Consider the following 23,159-nt stretch of genomic DNA (forward strand, 5'->3'; position numbering starts at 1 on the left):
ACTGTCTTCACATCCCAACCGCAGAAGCGAGGGGCAGGTACCTGTGTGAGAACGCCGGGCAGGTGGTGATGAAGCTAGGATGAGAACTGAGTGAAGGCTTGCAGACCCGGTCTCTCTCGCCGCATCAGGGAGCTACTCTTACACCAAGAGGCGACCGACGGGGGAGTCGGGCACAGCCTGGAGGACGAATGCTGGGTGCCGGGAGGGCTTTGAGACACTGTTTCATTCTGTCAATACATCTATCTAGTCTGGAAGGCCCCACCGACACGCCCGCTCCACAGCCCTGGCTTCGCTTCAGCTGCGTGAAGCCAATGCATATTTGACACAGGTTCAACTCGGCAGTGAAAGTTCTCTCCCGGGTTAAAGGGGATCCTCCGACCGCGGCCTAGGCGTTGGCAGCGGTGGGAGCGAGGCTGGCGGCCTGCGCCTTTAAGGAGCCAGGGGGCGGGGAGGCGGGGCAGGAAGCGGACTCCCAGGAGACGCCGCCACCGGCTAGGTCTTTTTTGGGGAAGGGGCGGGCCAGGCCCCGCTAAGAGCCCCGCCCCCTTTCCGGGCGGCCCTGGGTGGGAGGGGAAGTGGCCCCGGGGTGTCGGAGCGAAACCGGTCCTGGGCGCTCCCGGCTCCGCGTCCCGCCCACAAAGGCTCAAGTTTGTTGACTTGGAGCGAGTAGCTGGGGCGGGGGCGAGTGCTAATAATACCCGTCGGTTCTGCTGCAGCGCTTTACAGTTTACACAGCTGTCACCTTCGTTGCTCCTTAATTAATAATAAAAATAGCCGCCGTTTGAGAGCGCCCGCTGGATGCCAGGCCGCGTGCCGAGAGCTTTACAAGCACAGTCCCAAGGAGTCTGCCCTCATAACGTTACCCCCATTTTACGGAGCGGGAAGGCGACGCTCCCGGAGGCGCCGAGACTTAGCCGAGGTCAATGGGCCGATCCGCGGCTCTGGGATCTAGGCGCGGGGCCCAGCAAGGCGGGGCGCGGGTGCTGCCCCCAGCTCCGCGGAGAGCGGCGGGGGCGGAGCGGCGGGCGGGGCGGAAGGCGAGGGGGGTGCGGCGGCGGAGGATGGCCATCTTAAGTGGCCGCGGAGAGTCCAGGGCCGCTTCCCTGGGGAAGGGGGCAGCCATACAGCGCAGGAGGTGGGGGTCCGGGCTGGGCGGCCGCGGCTCTGGGGAGAGGTCGGGAGCCCGGGGCGTTGAGGGAACTTTCTTCTAGATGGGCCAGGGGAAGCCTGGTCTCGGAGTGCTGAACCCCTCAAGGCCGGGGCCTGCGGGGATGGGGGATGGTGCCAGGGAACTTGGCCGAGAGGGGGGAAGGGCCCTGGCCGGACTGAGAGGGGCTGCCGGGAGGGTGCATGGGGATTCGGACACTGGACCCCGTCTGGGGGTTCGTGGGGGATCCCCTCGCGGGATTTGGACCCAGTGTGGTTTGGAGGTTCAGGTCTAAGAAGGGGGCCGGATTTCCCCGGAGTTGGGGGTGATGGGGAGAGGAACGGGAGGAGGTTCATCATGAGATACTTTGCGGATTTTGGTAACTCGACCCTACGAGTCTGGGGGGGGAGGGGACGAATGGAAAGGCTTTGGGTGAAATCAGACGTTTATGAGAGTTGGGGGTCGTATCTTTGCGACTATTGAAGGGAGGAGGATGGGGTCGGGATCCCGAAGTGTCAGGGCGCAGGATGGGGGACTGGGGCTTCGATGGGGTGGGGGCGGTGTGAGGGGCCGGATCTCCTCCGGGTGATGACGGCGGGGCAGGATCGTTGTGGGGTGCGGGAGGCTGGCTTGCCCTGGGGCTTAGGGGGTCCCGCGGGCGTGCGGAGGGCGACTCCTCGGGGGGTGGGGGCAGGGGCGGGCCGAGCGGCGGGGGCGGGGGCGGGCCGCCGGGCCCCGCGCTGCACGCCTGCCCCTCCCCCGCCGCCTCTGAACAAACTTTTCTTTCTCTTCAAGTTGAGGCCGGCGCTGCTGGCGGCGGCGGCGGCGGCGGCTGCGCGGCAAACCCGGCGTCCAGCGCGGCGGAGCGCGGAGCCGCGATCCCCGGCTCGATCCCGCCAGCGGATCCTCAGGCCCGGGCCCCGGGCCCGGCCCCAGCCTCGGCCCCGAGCGTCCTGGGGCGAATGGCGCGGGGCGGCGGGCGCGGGCGGCGCTGAGCCCTGCGCGGGCCATGGCCTCCGCGTGCGGGGCGCCGGGCCCGGGGGGAGCGGGCCCGGGGGCCGCGCTGGGCAGCCCGGCCCCCGCCTGGTACCACCGCGACCTGAGCCGGGCCGCCGCCGAGGAGCTGCTGGCCCGGGCAGGCCGCGATGGCAGCTTCCTGGTCCGAGACAGCGAGAGCGTGGCAGGAGCCTTCGCGCTCTGCGTCCTGTGAGTGGGGCCGCCGGCGGGCGGGCGGGCGCGGGCACGGCCTGGGCTTCGTGGGGTGGTGTGGGGCGGGCCCGGGACCGTGGGCCGCCAGCACCCTCCAGAGCGGGGGCCTGGCCTTCTGCTGGGCCCGAGGAAGGATGCAGGGAGCGCTTCCTTCCTGCTGTGTGTCTGAGCGCACTTGCTGGGGCACGGAGGGCCGGCATGGGGGGTCCCGCTGCTCAGGGTGGCCGTTCTGGGGCAAATGCAGGGAGTCTCTGGCCGACCCCCTCAGCCGCCCTCCAGGCACTGGTGCCCATGTGCTTTCCACGGTTGTGTGCACTTTACTTTGTATAGGGGTTGGGCGTCTGAGTGGCAGTCAGGGCCCTATGAACCCCGGGGGTGTGGAGTTGCCCAGCAGCTTCCTTAGGGGGCCTTTCTGTGCCCGCAGGACTGAGGCTGGGCTTGCTTGGCTGTCTCATCTGGGGCTGGGGGGCAGGGTGGTGTTGACAAGAAGGGGGGGAGCTGTGTCTGCGGAGTCACTGTTTTATGAATCAGTGAGTGAGTGTGCCCGGGGCTGGCTCTGGGATCCGCTGCCCTGTCCCTGAGCTATGGGTGCCCAGCGAGGGGCTAGGCTTGGCCCGCTCTCTGAGTGGGCCTGGTTTTGTGTTTGTGCGGCAGCGGTGCTGGGTGAGTTTGTGCATTTTCAGTTTTGGACTGTTCTGCCTGAGCTGCCCTCTTGGGCCTCGAGATGTGGCACTGGGAGGGCTCGGGTAGGCTCCGGAGTGGAAGCAGGTGAGTGGGAAGCTGTGGGGCTGCTTTGTTTAGATCCAGTTATGGTTCTTCTTAGGCCGGTGAGCCTTCCCAAGTCCCCACCCCGTGGCCTTTTCCCCTCTGTTCTCACATCTTTGGGGGTGCCCTGGCCTGGGCCAGCGGTTCTCACTTGGGGTTGAGTTTCCTCCTCAGGGGATATCTGGTCGTCTGGAGACACTTTGGGTTGTCACACCTGGGACTGTGCTGCTGGCTTCTCTTGGGTAGAAGCCAGGAGCGCTGCTAAACCTCCGATCACACACAGGACAGCCCCTCACGACAAAGGATCACGTGCTCCAAAGTGTCAGTGGGGCTGAGGTTGAGAAACCCTGGCCTGGGCGGTGGACCTGAAGAAGAAGGAGTCCCCTGAGTCTCAGCTTATGTCCCATGTCTGAGGCCCAACAGGGAAGACCGAACAGGGACAGCTTATTAGGCAGATGAATATCCAGAGTCCTGCATCCCAGCCGCCCCGTGGCACACCCCCTAATTGGGGGGGGGGAGGCAGGTGCTGGGTCAGCTGTTGAGTGGGAGGGGACAGCTGGGCCTGTGTCGGGATGAGCAGCATTATTGTCCCAGGAGGGGAAGATCTTGGCTCCGCTGCCCGGAGAGGGGATGGGTGGGGTGGGGTCTGTCCTTTTGGGCTTTGGCTTTCCTTGCTGAGTCCGGTTACGCCTCGCATCGCAGGAGCCTGGGGTGGGTGATCAGAACCAAACTTGCTTACCTGTATGTAACACCCACATGTACAGAGAACCTTCAGGAACAGCCCTGTCCCAGCAGGCACCGACAGGCCAAGCAGCAGGCCAGGATTCAGGCCCCGGCCTCTGTCCCGACCTTGAATCCCAGCTCTGCCTTTAACTTGCTCTGTGATCTTAAGCAAATATCTTTTCATCTCTGAGCCTCAGTTTTTTCTTCTGGAGAATGGGAATAATAATAAGCTCTGCCTTAACACGTAAGGATTAAATGAGATCCCGTCTGTAGGATGCTGAGTACTTGGCTTGTCACAGAGACAGCTCAGTTAATGGGCTGCTGTTACTGTTGGAAACACAGACCCACAGTCCACAAACCAACACACATAGTCACACACAGACGCCCACACAGCTTGTGCCCATTCGGCGTCAGGAGAGCCTCTGAGCGGGGCTTACCTGAGGGGAGAGGACTCTGGGCATCTCAGAGTGGCATCTGGGAGAGGACTCTGGGCATCTCAGAGTGGCATCTGGGCCCTCTGGTGCCAGTACTGCCCCCTGCCAGCACACACGGGCCCAGGGCACCGTGGAGCACGCCTGCCCTGAGGTGCGGCTGCACAAGGATCCTCCACCCGCACAGGGTGCAGCCGGTACCACCCAGGCCGGGCTCAGCTGTCACCTGCTCAGCTGTTGGTGCCATCTGTCAGCACCTCTCTTGCCCCTCCTTAGCTTGGGGCTCCTAGAGGCCCAGGAATCCTGCAGAGGGTCGCCCCTGCTTCCTGGTATCTGGGGAAGCGGGGAGAAGGCCTCGGTGATGGCCACACACCCGGCAGCAAAACTGCCCAACAGGCCAGCTGCAGCCAAGCCAGACACCAACATACACACAGGCGGCAGGCGCACACGTGGGCTGGCACGTCACACCTGCACACGGACGGGCTACCCAGGCGTCTGAGGACTCTTACTCTGGCGGGGGGCCCAGACTGGTACAGCAGCCCAGAGGGGCTGTTTAGACAGCTGTAGAAGCCACAAAAGAGCTGCCTGTTGCCTCCCGGGCCCTGCGGTGTGTGGGGAGCCTATGTAGGTCTGGGTTGCGGAGGGCGGGGGGGTTCTGGACAGTTCTGCTTTGCTTGGCACCAGCAGGAGAGGGTAGACCGGCCCCATCATTAACCCTGTGCAGCCTGGGCAAACGGTTTTAGGGAAACCATGCTGCAGGGGCTGGGCGCTGAGCCTGTTGGTAGGAAGGGGGGGGTGCCTTGGCACTCAGACCCCAGCCTGGGGGGTGACAGATTCTGCTCCCCTGCTTTGCCATCAGGTATCAGAAGCACGTGCACACGTATCGGATTCTACCTGATGGAGAAGACTTCCTGGCTGTGCAGGTAGGAGCTCGGACTCTGACCCTTGTTTTTTTTTTTTTTTTTTTTTTTGCTTTTTACGGAAGTTCCAGGCTAGGGGTCGAATCGAGGCTGCAGCTGCTGGTCTGCACCACAGCCACAGCAACGAGAGATCAGAGCCATGTCTGGGACCTACACCATAGCTCACGGCAATGCCAGATCCTTAACCCACTAAGTGAGGCCGGGGATTGAACCCGAGTCCTGCTGAGCCATGACGGGAGCTCCCTGACTCTTGATCTTGATGGCAGCGCAGGGTCTGGGACTGGCTGGTTGACCCCTCTCCCACCCTTGCTGCCTGCAGACCTCGCAGGGCGTGCCTGTGCGCCGCTTCCAGACCCTGGGGGAGCTCATCGGCCTGTACGCCCAACCCAACCAGGGCCTGGTGTGCGCCCTGCTGCTGCCTGTGGAGCGGGAGCGGGAGCTGGACCCCCCGGATGAGCGGGACGCCTCAGGTGCAGCCCAGCGCACCGTGTGCCCAGCCGTCTCTTGCCCCATCCCTGGTGTCACCTGTGGCTTCCCACCCCGCCTCTCAGCCTGCCTCCCCCAAAGGTCCCTGCTGTTGACCGTGGTGCCCGGGCTCTTGCCCACCTTCCCCGGCCACGCTAACTACCCCCGTACTTCTCTGAGGGCGAGAGGCTCACACGGCTGCCCACTGGCCCCTGTTCACAGATGGGGAGGATGAGAAGCCCCCACTGCCCCCTCGCTCTGGCTCCACCAGCGTTTCTGCCCCCCTGGGGCCCAGCAGCCCCCCAGCAGCCCCTGAGACCCCCCCGACTCCAGCTGTTGAGAGGTGAGACCTTTGAGCTCCCAACACCCCCTCTCAGCCCCAGAGGCAGACTGACTGCCACCTGAACCCCCATCTAGGGAGGGGCGTGGGGGCTGGGACAGGGTCGCCAGGGCCTCCCCTGACTTCTTACCCTCTCTCCGAAGTGCTCCCAACGGGCTGAGCACCGTCTCGCACGAGTACCTGAAGGGCAGCTACGGGCTGGACCTGGAGGCGGTGCGCGGCGGGGCCAGCAACCTGCCGCATCTCACCCGCACGCTGGCCGCCTCGTGCCGGCGGCTGCACAGGTACCTGCGCCATCCCGCCTCGCGCTGCCCGCTCTCACCCGTCCTCGCCAGCTCGCTTGCTGTACAGACGCCCTGACCTCTGACCTCTGGCTCAGGGACCCTGTTGTTGTCTCCTGACTGCTCCTTTCCTGAACCCTTGAGCCCCCAGGGTGGCGGCCGCAGCTCCGCGCTCAGCCCCGCCGCCCTGTCCTGGGGTCGGGTGGGGAGCCTGACCTGCCGTCTCCTCCAGTGAGGTGGACAAGGTCCTGTCGGGCCTGGAGATCCTGTCCAAGGTGTTTGACCAGCAGAGCTCGCCCATGGTGACCCGCCTCTTGCAGCAGCAGGTGCGGCTGCGGGGAGGTGTCGGCGGAGTGGCTCGCGTTCGGGGCCTGGGCCGGGTCGGGGGCCGGCTGCGTGGCAGCCTCGTCCCCCAGCCCCATTCCTTCTTCGCACAGAACCCACCCCAGACGGGGGAGCAGGAACTAGAGAGCCTGGTGCTGAAGCTGTCAGTGCTGAAGGACTTCCTGTCAGGCATCCAGAAGAAGGTGCCTTGACTCCTGACCTCTGACCTCTGACCCTGACCCCCGCCCCCAGCCTACCTGACCTGAGCCCTGAGTCCGCAGGGTAGCCCTGAGCCCACCCCTAACCGCGCCCCTCCCCCGGCCCTGATCGTGCCTGCCCTTGTCCCCTCCAGGCCCTGAAGGCTCTCCAGGACATGAGTTCCACAGCCCCCCCGGCCCCGGTGCAGCCGTCCACACGTAAGGCCAAGACCATCCCCGTGCAGGCCTTCGAGGTACATGGGGGGGTGTGGGGGACGCCTCCCAGGGCAGAGGACGGGTGGAGGAAGGGGCGCGCCTGCCCCCGGCTCTTTCCAGCAGCTCCCCCACCTCCTGGCCTGCAGGTGAAGCTGGATGTGACCCTGGGCGACCTGACCAAGATTGGGAAGTCGCAGAAGTTCACGCTGAGCGTGGACGTGGAGGGCGGCCGGCTGGTGCTGCTGCGGCGACAGCGGGACTCGCAGGAGGACTGGACAACCTTCACGCACGACCGCAGTGAGCCGGCGCCTGACCCGGGACCGGGGGCGGGGGGCCTCGGAGCACAGGCTGGTGCGACCTGACCCATCCTCCGTCCCCTAGTCCGCCAGCTCATTAAGTCCCAGCGGGTCCAGAACAAGCTGGGGGTCGTGTTTGAGAAGGAGAAGGAGCGGACGCAGCGCAAGGACTTCATCTTCGTCAGCGCCCGGGTGAGCCGCGGGGGCCGCGCCGAGGGGCGGCGGGGTTCCTGGGGAGGGAAGAGCCGGGACGCGGTGGGGGCATGCCATGCCCCGGGGCGGGGGCAGCTCTGATGGGGCGGAGAGCGTGTGAGCCGAGGGTGGGTCCAGATTTTCATTCGGGGAACACTTCCTGTGCACCTGTCGTGTGCTCGAGGACTGGGCACATCCCTCTGCTCGTGGGAGCCGCCACCGAGCAGGGTGTCCCCGGGGAAGGGGGTTCCTGGCTGCCACCTGCCCCTGACTGCCCGCCGTCCTCCAGAAGCGGGAGGCCTTCTGCCAGCTGCTGCAGCTCATGAAGAACAAGCACTCCAAGCAGGACGAGCCCGACATGATCTCCGTCTTCATAGGCACCTGGAACATGGGTCAGGCCCGGGCGGGGGCCGGGGCGGGGGAGAGGGGGGGCCCCACGCCGGGGCCTGACCCCCGTCCCTCCCCCTCCAGGAAGTGTGCCGCCTCCGAGAAACGTGACGTCTTGGTTCACCTCGAAGGGTCTGGGGAAGACCCTGGATGAGGTCACAGTGACCATACCCCATGACATCTATGTTTTTGGGACCCAGGAGAACTCGGTGGGCGACCGCGAGTGGCTGGACCTGCTCCGTGGGGGCCTGAAGGAGCTCACAGACCTGGATTACCGCCCGGTGAGGGGCCTTGGCCAGCCCTGCTCCTCACCCGCCGCCCCCGGCCATCCTGCTTGACCTCCTGTGCGACCCCGGGGAGCACCGGCTGGCTCTCCCTCTGGTCCCCGGGCGTCCCCTTTGGGAGGTCGAACCTAAGGCCTTGGTGCTGCGGGAAGGCCTCTTTCTCTCTGGCCCCGCGGGAAAGGGGGCAGCCTGCCTATGCTGTGACTTCCACGAGAGTCCGTCTATGGCGCGGGCTGGGCAGTGGGCATGGGGACAGGGGCCCGGCTCTGGGCAGGGGTGACGCCACACCCTCCCGCCAGATTGCCATGCAGTCGCTGTGGAACATCAAGGTGGCTGTGCTGGTCAAGCCGGAGCACGAGAACCGCATCAGCCACGTCAGCACGTCCAGTGTGAAGACGGGCATCGCCAACACCCTGGGTGAGCCGGCCGGGCCCCTCGCGCCGCCTGCTTCCTCTCCAGCCCCGGGGTCCCTGGCATCCCCGTGACATGGTCTCAGCTTGCCTACCTGCAGAACTCTTTGAACTTGACGAAACATGTTCACCTTCTAAATTTCTTCCAGCCCCTCCCAGAGGGCAGAGCCAGGATAATTCCCTCCATTTCAGAGATGATAAAACTCAGGCCCAGAGTGGTCGAGTGCCCTGGCTGGGGTCACCCAGCTGGCCCGTGGTAGAGCCCCGCCCCCAGCACAGGGCCCGGGTCTCCCGACTGGCAGTCCCGTGGGGGATTCTGCTCAGCATCTGCCAGTCCTCACGGCTTCACCCTCGGGATGCCTGTGACCTGCAGGGGCCTGCCCGCCTCGTGGCACGCGGCGGGGGGGCGAGTCAGGCAGATCCTCCTGCGGCCGCTTCAGGGGCAGAGGAGGGAGCTGGGAGCTCAGCGGGGGTGACCCAGGCCTTCCGTTGCCCCGACAGGAAATAAGGGGGCCGTGGGCGTCTCCTTCATGTTCAACGGCACCTCGTTCGGCTTTGTGAATTGCCACCTCACCTCGGGCAACGAGAAGACCGCCCGGTAAGGGGGCTTCTCCCCGGGGTCCCTCAGCCCCAGGCCCTATTCGCCTGAGCCCCCTGCCGCCTCCCGCGAGCCCGTCCCCAGACCCCTCTGCCTGCCCCTGACACGGACCGTGTCCCCAGCTCCTTCCTCTGCCCCCCCGGCCCCTGACCCCGGGGACCTGACTTGGGTCCCTGACGGCTGCCCTGGGGCCTCCCCCCGACGCCCCCGCAGGAGGAACCAGAACTACCTGGACATCCTGCGGCTGCTCTCGCTGGGCGACCGGCAGCTCGGCGCCTTCGACATCTCCCTGCGGTTCACGCACCTCTTCTGGTTCGGGGACCTCAACTACCGCCTGGACATGGACATCCAGGTGCGGGCAGGGCCCGTGGGCGGCAGGGCGGGCAGGCGGCCGCTCACCTCCGGCCCCGGTTGCAGAGTCTGCAGCCTCTGTGTCCCCCCCCCCCACCAGGAGATCCTCAACTACATCAGCCGGAAGGAGTTCGAGCCCCTGCTCCGGGTGGACCAGCTCAACTTGGAGCGGGAGAAGCACAAGGTCTTCCTTCGGTTCAGTAAGTGCGGGCCTGCGGGGACCCCCGAGGACCAAGGTCCTTGCGGTAGCCTTGGGTCGTGGGGACCCTGGCCTCGCGTGTTCCGCCTTCTGCAGGTGAGGAGGAGATCTCCTTCCCGCCCACCTACCGCTACGAGCGAGGTTCCCGGGACACGTACGCCTGGCACAAGCAGAAGCCAACTGGGGTGAGAGGGGACAGTGGGCTGGGCCTGGGGGGACCCCCACAGCTGCGGTGAATCAAGAGTGTGGGGGGGGGAGTTCCCGTCGTGGCCCAGTGGAAGTGACCCTGACTAGGAACCATGAGGTTGTGGGTTTGATCCCTGGCCTCGATCTCTCAGTGGATCAAGGATCTGGTGTTGCCGTGAGCTGTGGTGTGGGTCACAGATGCGACTCGGAACCTGTGTTGCTCTGGCTGAGGCGTAGGTGGGATTAGACCAGATTAGGATTAGACGCCTAGTCTGGGAACCTCCATGTGCTGCACTTGCAGCCCTAAAAAGCAAAAAGCAAGAAAAAAAGTGTGTGTGCGGGGTGGAGGGTCCAAGCCTCCGCACTTAGCACGCCAGCCGCTGTGGCCCCTGGAGGCCACGGGGCTGATCCTGGGTGGAAGGAGGATCCAAGGAGCGGGGGACGCAGGGCCAGGGTGGTGGGAGCGCGGGCCTCCCTGCGCAGCTGACAGCTTCGTTCTGACCTCGCCCCTTCCCCACCCCAGGTCCGCACCAACGTGCCTTCGTGGTGTGACCGGATTCTCTGGAAGTCCCACCCCGAGACCCACATCATCTGCAACTCCTACGGTCAGAGCCTCGCCGGGGCGCGCCGGACAATCCCGGGGGTGGGGTGCCATCCCAGCTCTGCCCGGGCTTCGGGGGAGGGGGGCGGGGGCAGAGACTAAGGAGCCTGTTCTCCTCCCCAGGCTGCACGGATGACATCGTCACCAGTGACCACTCCCCCGTGTTTGGGACATTTGAGGTTGGAGTTACCTCTCAGTTCATCTCCAAGAAAGGTGGCTATTCTGGGTGCTCGTGGGTGTGGCATCCACCCGGGTGGGTGCAAGTGCTGGCCCGGGGACGTGCTAGTTCTGCATGTATCTCCGCGTGTGCGTGTTTGGCTGTGTACGTGTACGTGCGGGCATGTCTGAACATCCGACGAGTGAGGGGCTCTGTGTGCCTGGGTCTTCATGGGACCTACGTGCCCGACTACGTGTGTCTGTCTGCCAAGGGCCGCATGTGTACCCGGGTGTGCCTGGCGGTGTGGTGGGTACTCCCTACAGGTGCTCTGGTCCCCAGCCGCCTCTCAGAGGGTCTTGCATCCCTGGCCTGGCCTTGGTCTCCCTGCTGGGTGCTTGGGATGGAGGAGGCCCCTCCCGGCCTTCCCTGCTGCTCTGCCAGGGCTCCCGGTGACCTGTGCCTCCTGCCACCGCCTCAGCCCGCCTGTCTGCATCCCTCCCTCTGCCCCTCAGGGCTCTCAAAGACGGCAGACCAGGCCTACATCGAGTTTGAGAGCATCGAGGCCATCGTGAAGACGGCCAGCCGCACTAAGTTCTTCATTGAGTTCTACTCCACCTGCCTGGAGGGTCCGAGGCGGGCGCGGGGCTGGGTGTGGGCCGCGGGGGATGGGAGGCGAGTGGTGCCCAGAGCCATCAGCCCCCGAGGTAGCGGGAGGGGGAAGCTGGGAGGTGGCGCTGAGGCGAGGGTCCCTTACCCCCCGCAGAGTACAAGAAGAGCTTCGAAAATGACGCCCAGAGCAGCGACAACGTCAACTTCCTTAAGGTGCAGTGGTCCTCACGCCAGCTGCCCACGGTGAGGCTTGTGGGCGAGGAGGGCACGGAGGGAGGTACGCCAAGGGCAGGGCAGGCGGAGCCCACGGCCTGGGCTTGTGCCCGGGGAGGGCCTGGGGGGAGTGAGGCCTGTGCTGTATGGGGGGTCGAGTTGCAGTCTGTGTATTCATTTAGTCAATAAATACTTGCGGCGCCTTTGGGAAATGTCAGGTCCCACGTGGGCCACTGTCAGTGCAGAACAGTAACAGGCGACACTGCCGTCAGGTGTTGTGAGAGGCCGTCAGGGCTCTGTCTTCTACGTGAAGGTTTAGGGTCTTTCCTTGAGAGTGCGTGGGGGGCAGGTCCCATGGCGGCTCGGTGGTAACGAACCTGACTACTATCCGTGAGGACGCAGGTTCGATCCCTGGCCTCGCTCAGTGGGTTAAGGATCTGGTGTTGCTGTGGCTGTGGCGGAGGCCGGCAGCTGCAGCTCCGCTTTGACTCCCAGCCTAGGAATCTCCATATGCCGAGGGTGCAGCCCTAAAAAGCGAAAAAACCACCCACCACCAGCGGGGTGGGCCTGAGCAGGGACGAGCCTGAGGGTGGGCTGGGTGGGGCTTTGCCCCTCACTGGGCCTCTCCGCTCCCAGCTCAAGCCCATTCTGGCCGACATTGAGTACCTGCAGGACCAGCACCTCCTGCTCACAGTCAAGTCCATGGACGGCTACGAATCCTACGGTGAGGGGCAGGGCGGGGTGGGGGGCCGAGGGGCGCAGAAAGCCAGGCAGGCCCTGAGGCTTAGCGGTCTGCTGGTCTCCCCCGCCTCCCCCAGGAGAGTGCGTGGTGGCGCTCAAGTCCATGATTGGCAGCACGGCCCAGCAGTTCCTGACCTTCCTGTCCCACCGCGGCGAGGAGACGGGCAACATCCGAGGCTCCATGAAGGTGCGGGTGCCCACCGAGCGCCTGGGCACCCGTGAGCGACTCTACGGTGGGGGCTCCGTTGAGAGGGGTGGGGGGCATAGGTTGGGGGGAGGGGCAGGTCCAGGAGGGGAGGACCCGGGTGGGGGTGGGGGGCAGCTTGGCATTCCCGGACTATTTGGAAGTTGTACAGCCAGGACTGGGGGTGGACATCCCCGAGAAGTAACTGGGAGGGGGCTACCTGGCCCAGCGGAGTGTCTGTGGGATGCAGGACCCGGGGCGCCTTCTGAGTCTGCTTTCCCTCCCGCCCCCAGAGTGGATCAGCATCGATAAGGATGAGGCAGGAGCAAAGAGCAAAGCCCCGTCTGTGTCCCGAGGCAGCCAGGAGCCCAGGTGAGCTGGGGCTGTGTAGGGTGTCGTGGGGAGGGCGCCTGGGGCTGGCCGTCGGTCCCTCCTTCACCTCTCCTCCTCTGTGCCCCCTGGCAGGTCAGGGAGCCGAAAGCCAGCCCCTGCAGAGGCCTCCTGCCCACTGTCAAAGTTATTTGAGGAACCAGAGAAACCGCCACCAACTGGGAGGCCCCCGGCCCCACCTCGAGCTGCTCCCCGGGAGGAGCCCCTGACCCCCAGGTGAGAAGGAAGCTGTCATAACCTGACGTGATCCATCGCTGCGCGGGGCTCTCGCGGCCTGCCTGGGGGTCACCTGCTGCTCGGGTGCTCTGCGGCTGCATGGCCGGAGGCGCCAGGGAGCTGCGCCTGCGGCTGCTGGCCAGCCAGGCCTCCTGAAGCGGTGGCTCCTTGAGTCAAAGGGAGCCCAGTGAGCCTTTGCTCTCAATTCGGCCTTAAAAAATGCAATTGGAACCAGTTTCTGCAACAGCTCCCTCCGTGTAAAGAGACTCAGCTGAGCCTTCTGTTTGGAGAAGGCCCACGTTCTGTAGAACACTGTCTGATAAGGTGCCCACTAGCAAAAGGTTTGTGGGCAAGTAAATTTGGGAAATGGTTCTTGTTAGAGTCTTAGCTATTCCTAGGGCACGGGAGCATCCGCAGACGCTCTGAGCACGTGGACAGGAAGGAAATCCTTTTTCAACTCTGTTGACTATAGTTTCCCAGCCTTCATGGGCCAGGAAACTTTTCCACGTAGTAACTCTATTAATATCCCAGGGTACCAGGTTGACCCTGCAGCATCGCAGGGTCAGGGTAGAGAACGCATGGTCGACCCCAGCTCCTCCAGCGTCCAGGGTTCCGCACCCAGGGAGTCCCCTGGTGTGGATCGTGTAGCACTGTAGTGTTTGCTGTTGGGAAACGCTGCTTATTCGTGGGCCCCTGCAGTTCCTACCTTTGTTGTTTAGGGCTCAGCTGCAGTGTTCTGGGGATCATACTTTGGGACAGCGACGCTTGCTTTTTAATTATATCCAGTCGTCACTGGAGCATAAATTAAAAGCTCCCGGCGTGTTTTCCGTCCTCTTGCTTTTCCTCCGGGCTTGAGTAAAACTAATCTGAGTCCCTGAGTAAGATTTCCCCACGGGATTGGCCTCAAAGATGCCTCCGGAGGCTCCAGTTCTGGCTGGTCATTCTCGTTGAAGGCTTTTATCGCCCTGCCTCTCGGCCTCTGTTTTCACCCATTTATGCTCGGCTTTTGCAGTTACAAAGTCAAAAACAATCGGAGCATCTCAGAGAGCGAGGCTCGGAGGCTCGGGGCTTAGCCACTGCACCCTCCTGCCTCCCCATGTGAGGGCGGGAAGCGATGGGCTCAGGGTCACGTGCAGGTCTGGGACGAGGGGACCACGTCCCCTGACCCACTAGTCCGGTTCTCTTTCCACTGCGCCCACCGCCTTCCCTTGGGCCGTCTGGGTCCTGATTTAGTTATTCTGCTCCCAAACCCAGGTTGAAGCCAGAGGGGGCTCCAGAGCCGGAAGGGGTGGCGGCCCCCCCACCCAAGAACAGCTTCAATAACCCTGCCTACTACGTCCTTGAAGGGGTCCCACACCAGCTGCTGCCCCCAGAGCCACCCTCGCCTGCCAGGGCCCCCGTCCCACCGGCCACCAAGAACAAAGTGGCCATCACAGTGCCTGCTCCACAGCTTGGGCGCCACCGGCCCCCCCGTGTGGGAGAGGGGAGCTCGTCGGATGAGGAGTCTGGGGGCACGCTGCCCCCTCCTGACTTCCCACCCCCACCACTGCCGGATTCAGCTATCTTCCTGCCCCCGAGCCGAGAGCCTCTGCCAGGGCCAGGGGTCCGGGGCCGCAGTGGGGGTGAGGCCCGTGCCCTGCCACCTCCCAAGGCCCATCCAAGGCCCCCGCTGCCCCCTGGCCCCTTGCCCCCGGGCACGTTCCTGGGGGAGGCAGCCGGCGGGGATGACCGCTCCTGCTCGGTGCTGCAGGTGGCCAAGAAACTGAGTGAGGTGGACAGCGCCCCCCCGGGGCCCGGCCGCTGCCTGCTCCTGCCAGGGCCCCTGGAGCTGCAGCCGGCCCGGGCACTGCCCTCGGACTACGGCCGGCCTCTCAGCTTCCCTCCCCCGCGCATCCGAGAGAGCGTCCAGGAGGACCTGGCGGAGGAGGTGTGCGGCGGGCGCCGGCTGTGTGTGCCTGAGGCGTGTGCTTGTCCCTGGAGTGGGCCTCCTGGTACTTCACCAGGCAGCGCTCGGGGGGGGGGGGGGGTCCCCTCTGCCCCAGGCCGGGGAGGTGACGGCCACAGGACTGGGCCCACTCCTGGCCTCTGTCTCCACCCAGAGCACGTGGGGGCGTGTGGCTGTCTGCGGGTCCGTCTGGGGGGGCCCTCCAGGACTCCCCCCAACACGCCCTCTTCCCTCAGGCTCCGTGCCCGCAGGCCGGGCGGACCGGTGGGCTGGGCGAGGCGGGCATGGGCGCCTGGCTGCGGGCCATCGGCCTGGAGCGCTACGAGGAGGGCCTGGTGCACAACGGCTGGGACGACCTGGAGTTTCTCAGGTGGGGGCCGGGCGGGAGGCGGCCGGGGTGGGGGTGTGTCCGGCCTCCAGAGCAGAGCTGTGGGTCCTGGGGGGCCACTCGGCCCTTCTCCCAGCCTCTCTTACCCTTACAGCGACATCACCGAGGAGGATCTGGAGGAAGCTGGGGTGCAGGACCCGGCTCACAAGCGCCTCCTCCTGGACACGCTGCAGCTCAGCAAGTGATGGCGGTGGCACTGCGAAGCTGCCAACTAAGTGCCCAAGCAGCCCTTGAGGGCCCAGCCGAGCTCTGGAGTTGTGAGGGGCGGGCAGTGCCTCTCTGCCTATTTATTGGGGACCTGCGTCCCCTACTGCCCAGTCTCTTGGAATGCCCTCGTCAGGACGTCCTGCTCCTCACCTTTTAGAGCCGCCGCCGGGCTCTGGAGGTCAGTTGCCGTGGTGACCGAGGGCCTTGGTCGCTGGTGCTGTCCTCCCTTTTCTGGAGCCCTCCTTCCGCCCCAGGGAGGCCACGGGGTCCACACGGGTACGTCTGGGCCCCGCGATCACCGCTGTTGCTGTTGCCCTCCCCAGGGCCTGAACCCCAGGGGGAGGGTGCAGCTGGGACCTCTCCCATCCCCCCTCGGGGGGTGTCCGTCCGGAAATGAAGGAATAGCCCGGGGACTGGGCCGTATTTAAGCTTTTCTGTCTGGGCTTAGGGAGGGTGGGCGCTGTAATATTATTGGGGCTGGTTGGGGGGGTGGGCACCTCGACTGTACAGCGCCCGTTCGCGCAGCTCTGTCTCTGGCCTGTACCGCCCTGCAGCCGCAGCTGTGTGCCAGCTGTGGATCCCTTGCTGGTGGCAAGGGGGACTGGGCTCTTACAGGCAGCCTGTCCATATCCTGGGTACTCAGAAGGGTTGCCAGTGTGATGTCTTCAATAAATTAAGTTTTATTTGGATTGAGCAAAACTCACCTCAATAAATTACAAGGTTTTGAAAGGAAAACAACAACAACAACAAAAAGTCAGGAAAGAGGAAGCGCCTCTGTCCCTTTGCCCTAGCAGCTCCTCCACTCATCTAGCGGGCCGCCCTCTGTGCCAGACAGCCTGGGGATGGACGGGGACACATCTGAGGGACAAATCAGCCGTGGACCCTTCAGGCCACTCGTTATCCCAGTGCTGGCAGCCTCTGCCTGGGTCCGGTCAGCGGGCGGGTCACCAAGGTGAGGAGTGACCTAGCAGGCTGCAGAGCTGGGGGAGGAAGCCAGGCTGTTCCTGCGTGGGGATTCGCCTCTCACCCCGTGTCAGGGACAGGCGTTCCTTGATCCCGGTTCCAAAGAAAGCCAAGCTAGAGGGGGCTCCCTGCTCTCCGAGGGCACCCCAGTGAAAAGTACCTGGCTCTGCTGGGCGGGGGGTGCGTGAGGATGGGTGGCTCCCACCTGGTTTTCACAGCTGGGGAGAGCCCACGTAGGGTCAGACGCCGTGGGGAGGAGGGGGGACCGGCGGGGACGCCAGGCAGGTGGCCCGGTGGGGGAGGGACTCTGGCGGGTCTGGAGGGCAGGCCCCGAGCCTCCAGGGGCCGGCAGCTAGAAGAGATTGGTCTTCAGCGCGGGGCCGGGCTTCCGGTGGAAGGAGGACAGGACCCCCGAGAAGGGCCCGGGCCCGGGCTCCGCCGGCTGCCAGGCCTTGAGCAGCTCGGCCGCGCCCGCGCCCGGCCCGCCACCCCCACCGCCCGCCACGCCGGCCCACAAGGGCCCCTTGAGCGGCTGTGGCCCCGGCCCGGGTCCCGGCCCCGAGCCCAAGGCGGCGGGCAGCGGGCTGGGGCTCAGGCGCGGGCTGGCGAGGCCCGGCGCGGGCGGCGGCGGCGGCGGCAGCGACGCGGTGCTGTCGGGCGTGGGGCTGCACGTGGACTCCTTGGAGTCGTCGTCCTCGGACGAGCAGCGAGCCTCACCCTTTTTGGCGCCCGCCGCGCCCGCCGCACCCTTGGCGCTGGCCGCGCGCTCCTGTTTGCGGAACTTGGCCCGGCGGTTCTGGAACCAGACCTGCGGGCACAGCGGCCGGTCAGGGTCAGCCCGGGACCGCCGGGCGCCGTACGGCCGAGGCCGGCCGGAGGGGCCAGGCCAGGCTTAATGCCACTTTCGGGGCTGGGCCCGCGGCCCGCCTGTCTCCGCTCCCTCCTCTCCGGCACCTGCCCCTTCCTCCGGGTCCCGAGGGTCTTGCCCTGGGGCTCTGCTCCCCCGCCGGCGCTGCCGCCGCCTCCCTCCCAGGGTTCTGGGTCTCCTCCTCGGCACCCAACGCCCTCGCCTCAATTCCCTCCTTTAAGAAGCTCCGGGAGCCCCCTGGAGGGACCCAGGGCGGTTAGGGCCCCCGGGAAACCTTTCCATCAGGGTCTTCAGCAGACGCGCCAGCTGAACATCTGCACTCGCATTTGCAAGATTTACAAAAAAGTCCGCCCTGACCCAGCTGCGCGCCTACCCGGAGCCCCGCTTCCCGGGATCAGAGGCTTCACGGCTGCAGGGCTGTAAAGGGGGACCCGGCGGCGCCGACTGGCTCGTCTTTGTCCGGCCCCAAAGCCACCTGGAGCTGCCCCCTCTACCCCCTTGGCCTCCGTCCTGGCTTCCCGGCCTTACACGGGAGCCGAGGGGAAACGGTCGGGCTGAACAGCCCAGTTCTCCCGAAGGCCTCCTGTCGGCCGAGTCCCGGCCCCGCCGCCGCCCAGGGCTGCCGGTCCTCCCCTGACCCGCTGCGTCCCGGGCCCCAGCTCTCCGCCTCCGGGCTGCACCTGCCAGCGGCCTGAGTGGGGCCCCTCTGACGGGCGGACCCCCAGATGTCAGGCACCAACCTTCCGCCCCCGCCCCGCGCGCACACTCCCGCACACCCCGCGCACACACGCACCTGCACACGAGCCTCCGTGAGGTCGATCTTGAGCGCCAGCTCCTCGCGGGTGTAGATGTCGGGGTAGTGCGTCTCGGCGAAGACGCGCTCCAGCTCCTTCAGCTGCGCGCTGGTGAACGTGGTGCGGATGCGCCGCTGCTTGCGCTTCTCGTGCAGGCCCGACGGCTCCGGGAAGAACTTGTAGGGCACTGCGGTGAGTGCGGGAGAGGGCGGTCGGCGAGGGGCAAGGCGGGAGGGGCCGAGCCCAACCCGCTGCCTCTGCTTCTGCCCCCGAGGGACCCGCCACCATCCCCCGCCCCGACCTGGGCCCTCGGCTCGGTCCTCCCAGTCTCGAGCGGCTTCCCTGTCGCTGGATGCAGCCAGGGCGGGTGAAGGCAGACGGGGCCCAGGCAGACCTGGGGCCTGAGAGCCGGGGTGGGGGAACCAGAATCCCATCCCCAGGTCAAGAAGGCTCACTGTCCTCGGCCCCGCAGTGTTCCCTTCCCCGCCTGCCAGTCTACCCGGCTCTGCCCTCCTCTTGGTGGGTCTCCCTCAGTCAGCTCTGTCCACCGAAGCCTTAGCGGTCAGGTCTCCTCAGCATCCCACGGCTCTCCAGCAACCAGACCTGGGCTCTGGTTGGGGGACTGAGACTCTCCTGCCTGGCTCTACTTCCAGCCCTGCCAGGGACTCTCTGACCTGTGAAAACGTGCCCCTCCACCCAGCCTCCCTCTGCTTCGCAGGCCGCGTATCCTCAGCCCCACTGCACAGCCGTTCTCCTCCAGGGGACCCCCGCTCATCTTCCTCATCTCTCTCCATCTCCGTCTGGACCAGGCTTCTCTTTGTACCCACTGAGAAGGGGTCTTATTCCCCCCCTGCGAGGTCCCCCATCTTCGCTTTGCCCTTCTTCCTCTCGGGTAACTCTGCAAACACCAGCCCCCTCTTCCCACCCATCCCCCGCCTACCCCTTCCCAGTACCCACTACCTCCCATCCCTGTGTCCAGCCCCTGCCGAGGTCTCCATATTCTCCGGGTCCCGGACAGCCTTCCGCTCTGTCACATCTCTCTAGTTCTCTCTCTCCCGAATCCCTGCCTCCTCCACTCCACTCCTAACCCCATCCTTCTCTATTTTCAATCTCTCTTGGCCCCCATCTCCCATGACTGCTGTCCCTATCATTTGGTTTGGATCTCCGTAGCTCTAACCCTGGCTCCCCATCACTCCCAGGGCCCCCAACCCTCCCATCTCTGCTCACATCTCCCTGCATCTGCCCTCACCTTCCCCATCTTTCGGGGGCCCATCTCCCCAGTCCCCATCTGCAGATGACCCAGAGGACCCACACCCCTGCCCTGTTCCAGAGTCTGACTCCGTCTTGCTGGCTCTCGTTTCTCCAAATCTAGGTCTCTCTCGCCATTCCTCCCCGGCCGCCAGGTCCCCACCTTCCCTTGGGTCCCAGTGGCCTTCCCAGGAGCGAAGGCGGTCAGGAGATTGGGTGGGGCAACCTGGACTCTAATTGGAGGGTTGGGAATGGCGAAGGGGCTCCATTAGGTTGACAGTTCAGAGGGACTTGGATCGAGGGGCTGCTTCTGGGTCCTGCGGTACTCTAGCTGGGAGAATCTCCGGGTGGGGGGACGCGGAAATAAAAGTGGCTTCAGGACCTCAGCATCCTTGTCTTCTGGCCACAGAATGGGTTTGCACAGAATGGTGCAAGAGAGTCTGGGCACAAGGAGGATGGGTCCAAAACCAGGCAGTAGGAGCTTGGTGGTGCGAGGGCTCTAGGAAGGCCCTTAGCTGGTCGGCCTGCTTGGCGCAAGGGTCCCTGTTGAGGGTCAGGCACGAAACAGGGTGAGGATGATGAGGATGAGGGGGTCTGACTGGACCGAGCCAGGAGCGCCTTCCAAGGATACAGGAGATAGAGAGGTTTGGCGGTCAGTCTTTGCAGGTGGGCAGGAGAGGGCCTGGTGTGGAGCCTGGGGCTGGCCCGGGGTCTATTTCCTTGACCTGAAGGGCACCGGCTGAGGATAGGCAGCGGGAAAGAGGAATGGGAAGGATGAGAGGGTGGGGTTCAGCTCTGCCTAGGGCACCCCGTCTCATGGGGGCGGGGGAGGGGGGACGACTGTGGGTCCTCAGGGGAGTTGGAAGGTCTGGCTAGGGCTGGGTTGGTGGTGGCTGTAGGGGACAGGTGCAACCACTTGCCCGGGAGGGCAGGGGCTGGGGGTGCCGCAGGAATTTGGAGGGAGGACTGGACCGGGGCTGGGCTCACCTGCCGAGTAGGGCGCGGGCTGGTGGTCGCGTAGGGCGCCAAGCGCGCAGTTGGAGGAGCCGAGCGCTGGGCAGGGAGGCCCGGCCGCGGGGAAGGCGGGCCGCAGGGGGCTGTACTGGAAGCCGCCGGGCTGGCTGCAGGCGCCGAAGTCGCCGTAGGCGGACGCCTCCATGGCCGCCACGCACGAGTCGTACGAATTGAGGTAGGAGTAGTCCATCGGCCCGGGGGGCGGGGGCGGGGGCCGGGCCGGGCCGGGTCGGAGTCGGGGTCCCGAGCCGGGTGGGGGTCAGGATGGGGGGTGGAGTGCCAGGCGCCGAGGACTCGAGGCCAGCTCCGAGCGCCCGCAAGCCCGCCCGCCCCGTCGCGGCCGCGCTCCGCCCTGGTGCAGCGCAAGTGCAGCCCTGCCCGGCCCGCGCGCCTTTTAACGCGCAGGACCCCGCGGAGGGGGCGGGGCGGGGCGGGCTCGAAGGGGCGGGGCCTAGACGGCCAAGGCCCCGCCCCCCCGACCGTCCCCGACCCCCACCCCAAAGGGTCGCCACCGCCCTCTTAGGGCTCAGGAGGTGCAGGGCGGGCTGCGCGAGGTTCCGTCCCGAGAGTCCCCATCCCGCCCCAATCCAGACCAGACCTTCAGTCTCTACGCAGCGTGCCAGGCGGTAGGGTCCCGACCCCTCTCCCTGGCCTCCCCACCTGCGGCCCCGCAGAAGGGAGGGGAGACAGGCCCGGCGGCGCTCATGTGAAGAAGTTAATTCAATTCGTCCCGATAACCGAGTTATTCCGATCCAGCCCCTCGGCCCCGCCCCCAGCGAGGTCCCATCCCGGAGGGGACCACGGAGGCCGCCCAGGAGGGGGAATGGAGACAAGGACGAGGAAGAGACGGAGCCTGGGATGGGGACAGAGGATGTGGATGAAGAGAGGAGACAGAGAGGGAGGCAGGGAGAGACAGGGACAGAGTCAGCGCTGGAGAAAGATGGAGAAAGGGACAAGAGAGATCCAGGTACACGATGGAGCAGGGGTGAGAGAGAGACGGGAGACGGGGGTGGGGGCAAGACAGAGGCAGGGACCGAGGTGGTGACAAAGGTAGACATGTACAGAGGAAGGCAGGGATGGAGATGGGGACCAGGCAGAGACAGAGAAGACAAAGCTCAGAGAGGAGAGCCAGGGAGGCGGCGTGGGGAGACGGCGGAGGGGCGAGGCGTGGATGGAGACAGGGACTGCCGCGGAGAGCAAGGGACAGACGACCAAAACAGGGCAGTGACGGTGACCCAGACACATACGGAGGGTCAGTCTCAGGGAGACCAGGCCAGCGACGGTCGCAGTGGAAGAACAGGAGCTGAGGGCAGGGAGAGAGAGGCTTTGGGGAGCTGAGAACAGCGGGCAGAAGAATCACAGTGGCGGCTCCTCTGGAAGCAGCGGAGGGGGCGGCGTGCCTCCATCCTGACCTGACCTGAAGGCCGAGAGACCTGCTCTGCATCTTCAAGGCCTGGCCTGCCTCTCCCCTCTCCCAGGTCCCCCAGCGCAGTCCCTCTTGCCACTGCTCCCCGGTGTGACCCTCTGGTCCCCGACACCCCCAGTGCCGAGTAGGCGAGCTGTGCTCTGTGGACGGAGCCACTGGCCTCCACCCTGTGGGACCACAGGACACGGAGGCCTTTCCAGGAGAACAGAACCGAGAACTCTTGCACCCCCGCAGCGCTCCGGAGGTGGAGCGGGCGGCTTCCCCAGCCTGCCCCCAGCCTCTCCGTCCCTCCCGGGCAGGTCCTGCAGATGCAGGAGTGGAGACCCGGCAAGAGGGCAGCAGAGCGGGTACCCCCTTGTTACCTGCCAGCGTCCTTGGGGGCAGAGAGAAGGGCTCCGAGACGCCCTCCCCCAGCTTAGCAGCACGTGCCCACCCTCAGGTGCCCTGGCCACTCATTCTTGGCTTGACGCCAGGACCACCTAGCCCCCATTTCTGGAACTACTCTTTGTCGGGGGGTGGGGTGGGGTTGTTAGAGGCATTTTCTTAAATTCCTTTTTAGGTCTCAACGTCTAAAACGGACCCCAAAACCGATTCCACAATTCTCTGCGCTGGCGTGGGAGGTGGATCTCGCCGCCTGGACATTTTCTCTGCAGGGGGCCCCAGGGACCTTAGTGCTGGGAAACCACCGGTGCCATCGCGCCCCTCCTCGGCCTTCCCATGGCGCTCCGCCGCCCTCTGGATCAAAGCCAAGTCCTCACGGTGAACCGCAGCATCCTCCAGGCCAGGGCTGCAGCCGGCCTCCCGCACCGTGGGTGTCTGTGCAGCCGCGCACACTCATCTTTTAGTCCCGAGCGCTTGTGTCTCTGGCTGCGATGTTCATTCCAGTCTCTGCCCCACCACACTCCTCCTCACTCAGACACACACAGACACACACACACAAATCCAAAGCTGGTTTGTCCACTGGGTCTTGGCTTGGAGATCACCGCTTCCCGGAAGCCCTCCCTGATAGCCTTCGACCAGCATTCCACAGTACCTCCCCCTCCTTGGGTGACTCACCTTGTTGAGCTTTGCAGTCAAGTGCAAGGTCTCAGGGCAGCACTGTACGCTCCCGTGGATCACTTTCTCTCCAGCCCTTCCACGGTGCCGGGCGCATCCTAGGTCTCCCCATACCTGTTTGTTGAATGAATGAAGGAAGGCCGGGCTGAAATCTTTGTGTTGGAGAATGCGGCCCTTGTTTCCAGGGAAGGACTCCTGATCCCTGGCCTCCCGCTCCC

The 23,159-nt window shown here is 65.3% G+C and overlaps 2 protein-coding genes across 4 annotated transcripts; one reads left to right on the top strand and one right to left on the bottom strand.

Annotated features, from left to right (window-relative positions):
• The first annotated feature begins 853 nt into the window (after positions 1-853).
• On the top strand, positions 854-16,271 carry INPPL1 (inositol polyphosphate phosphatase like 1). Of its 3 annotated transcripts, none has more exons than XM_084974154.1 (29): positions 854-919; positions 1,943-2,353; positions 5,135-5,198; positions 5,515-5,665; positions 5,883-6,003; positions 6,144-6,284; positions 6,514-6,607; positions 6,719-6,808; positions 6,958-7,056; positions 7,165-7,315; positions 7,400-7,506; positions 7,796-7,898; positions 7,978-8,174; positions 8,477-8,594; positions 9,089-9,185; positions 9,399-9,537; positions 9,637-9,736; positions 9,832-9,920; positions 10,445-10,526; positions 10,646-10,735; positions 11,192-11,305; positions 11,443-11,531; positions 12,138-12,225; positions 12,320-12,475; positions 12,720-12,798; positions 12,892-13,032; positions 14,287-14,959; positions 15,214-15,347; positions 15,460-16,271. In XM_084974154.1, the coding sequence occupies exons 2-29, from the start codon at positions 2,157-2,159 to the stop codon at positions 15,548-15,550; spliced, it is 3,795 nt and encodes a 1,264-aa protein (XP_084830280.1). In that variant the 5' UTR covers positions 854-919; positions 1,943-2,156; the 3' UTR covers positions 15,551-16,271.
• A 489-nt stretch (positions 16,272-16,760) lies between these two features.
• Positions 16,761-20,829, bottom strand: PHOX2A (paired like homeobox 2A). Its single transcript, XM_084975111.1, has 3 exons — positions 20,433-20,829; positions 18,197-18,384; positions 16,761-17,343 (listed from the first exon to the last, which is right to left on the bottom strand). Exons 1-3 carry the CDS (start codon positions 20,647-20,649, stop codon positions 16,888-16,890), a joined length of 861 nt encoding a protein of 286 aa, XP_084831237.1. The 5' UTR covers positions 20,650-20,829; the 3' UTR covers positions 16,761-16,887.
• Positions 20,830-23,159: the final 2,330 nt, after the last annotated feature.

This window comes from Sus scrofa, chromosome 9 (genome assembly GCF_054392235.1).
Source record: "Sus scrofa isolate SSC_HxYL_T2T_F1_AM1 chromosome 9, Sscrofa_HxYL_maternal_Yorkshire_Landrace_v2.0, whole genome shotgun sequence".
NCBI classification, from domain to species: Eukaryota; Metazoa; Chordata; class Mammalia; order Artiodactyla; family Suidae; genus Sus; species Sus scrofa.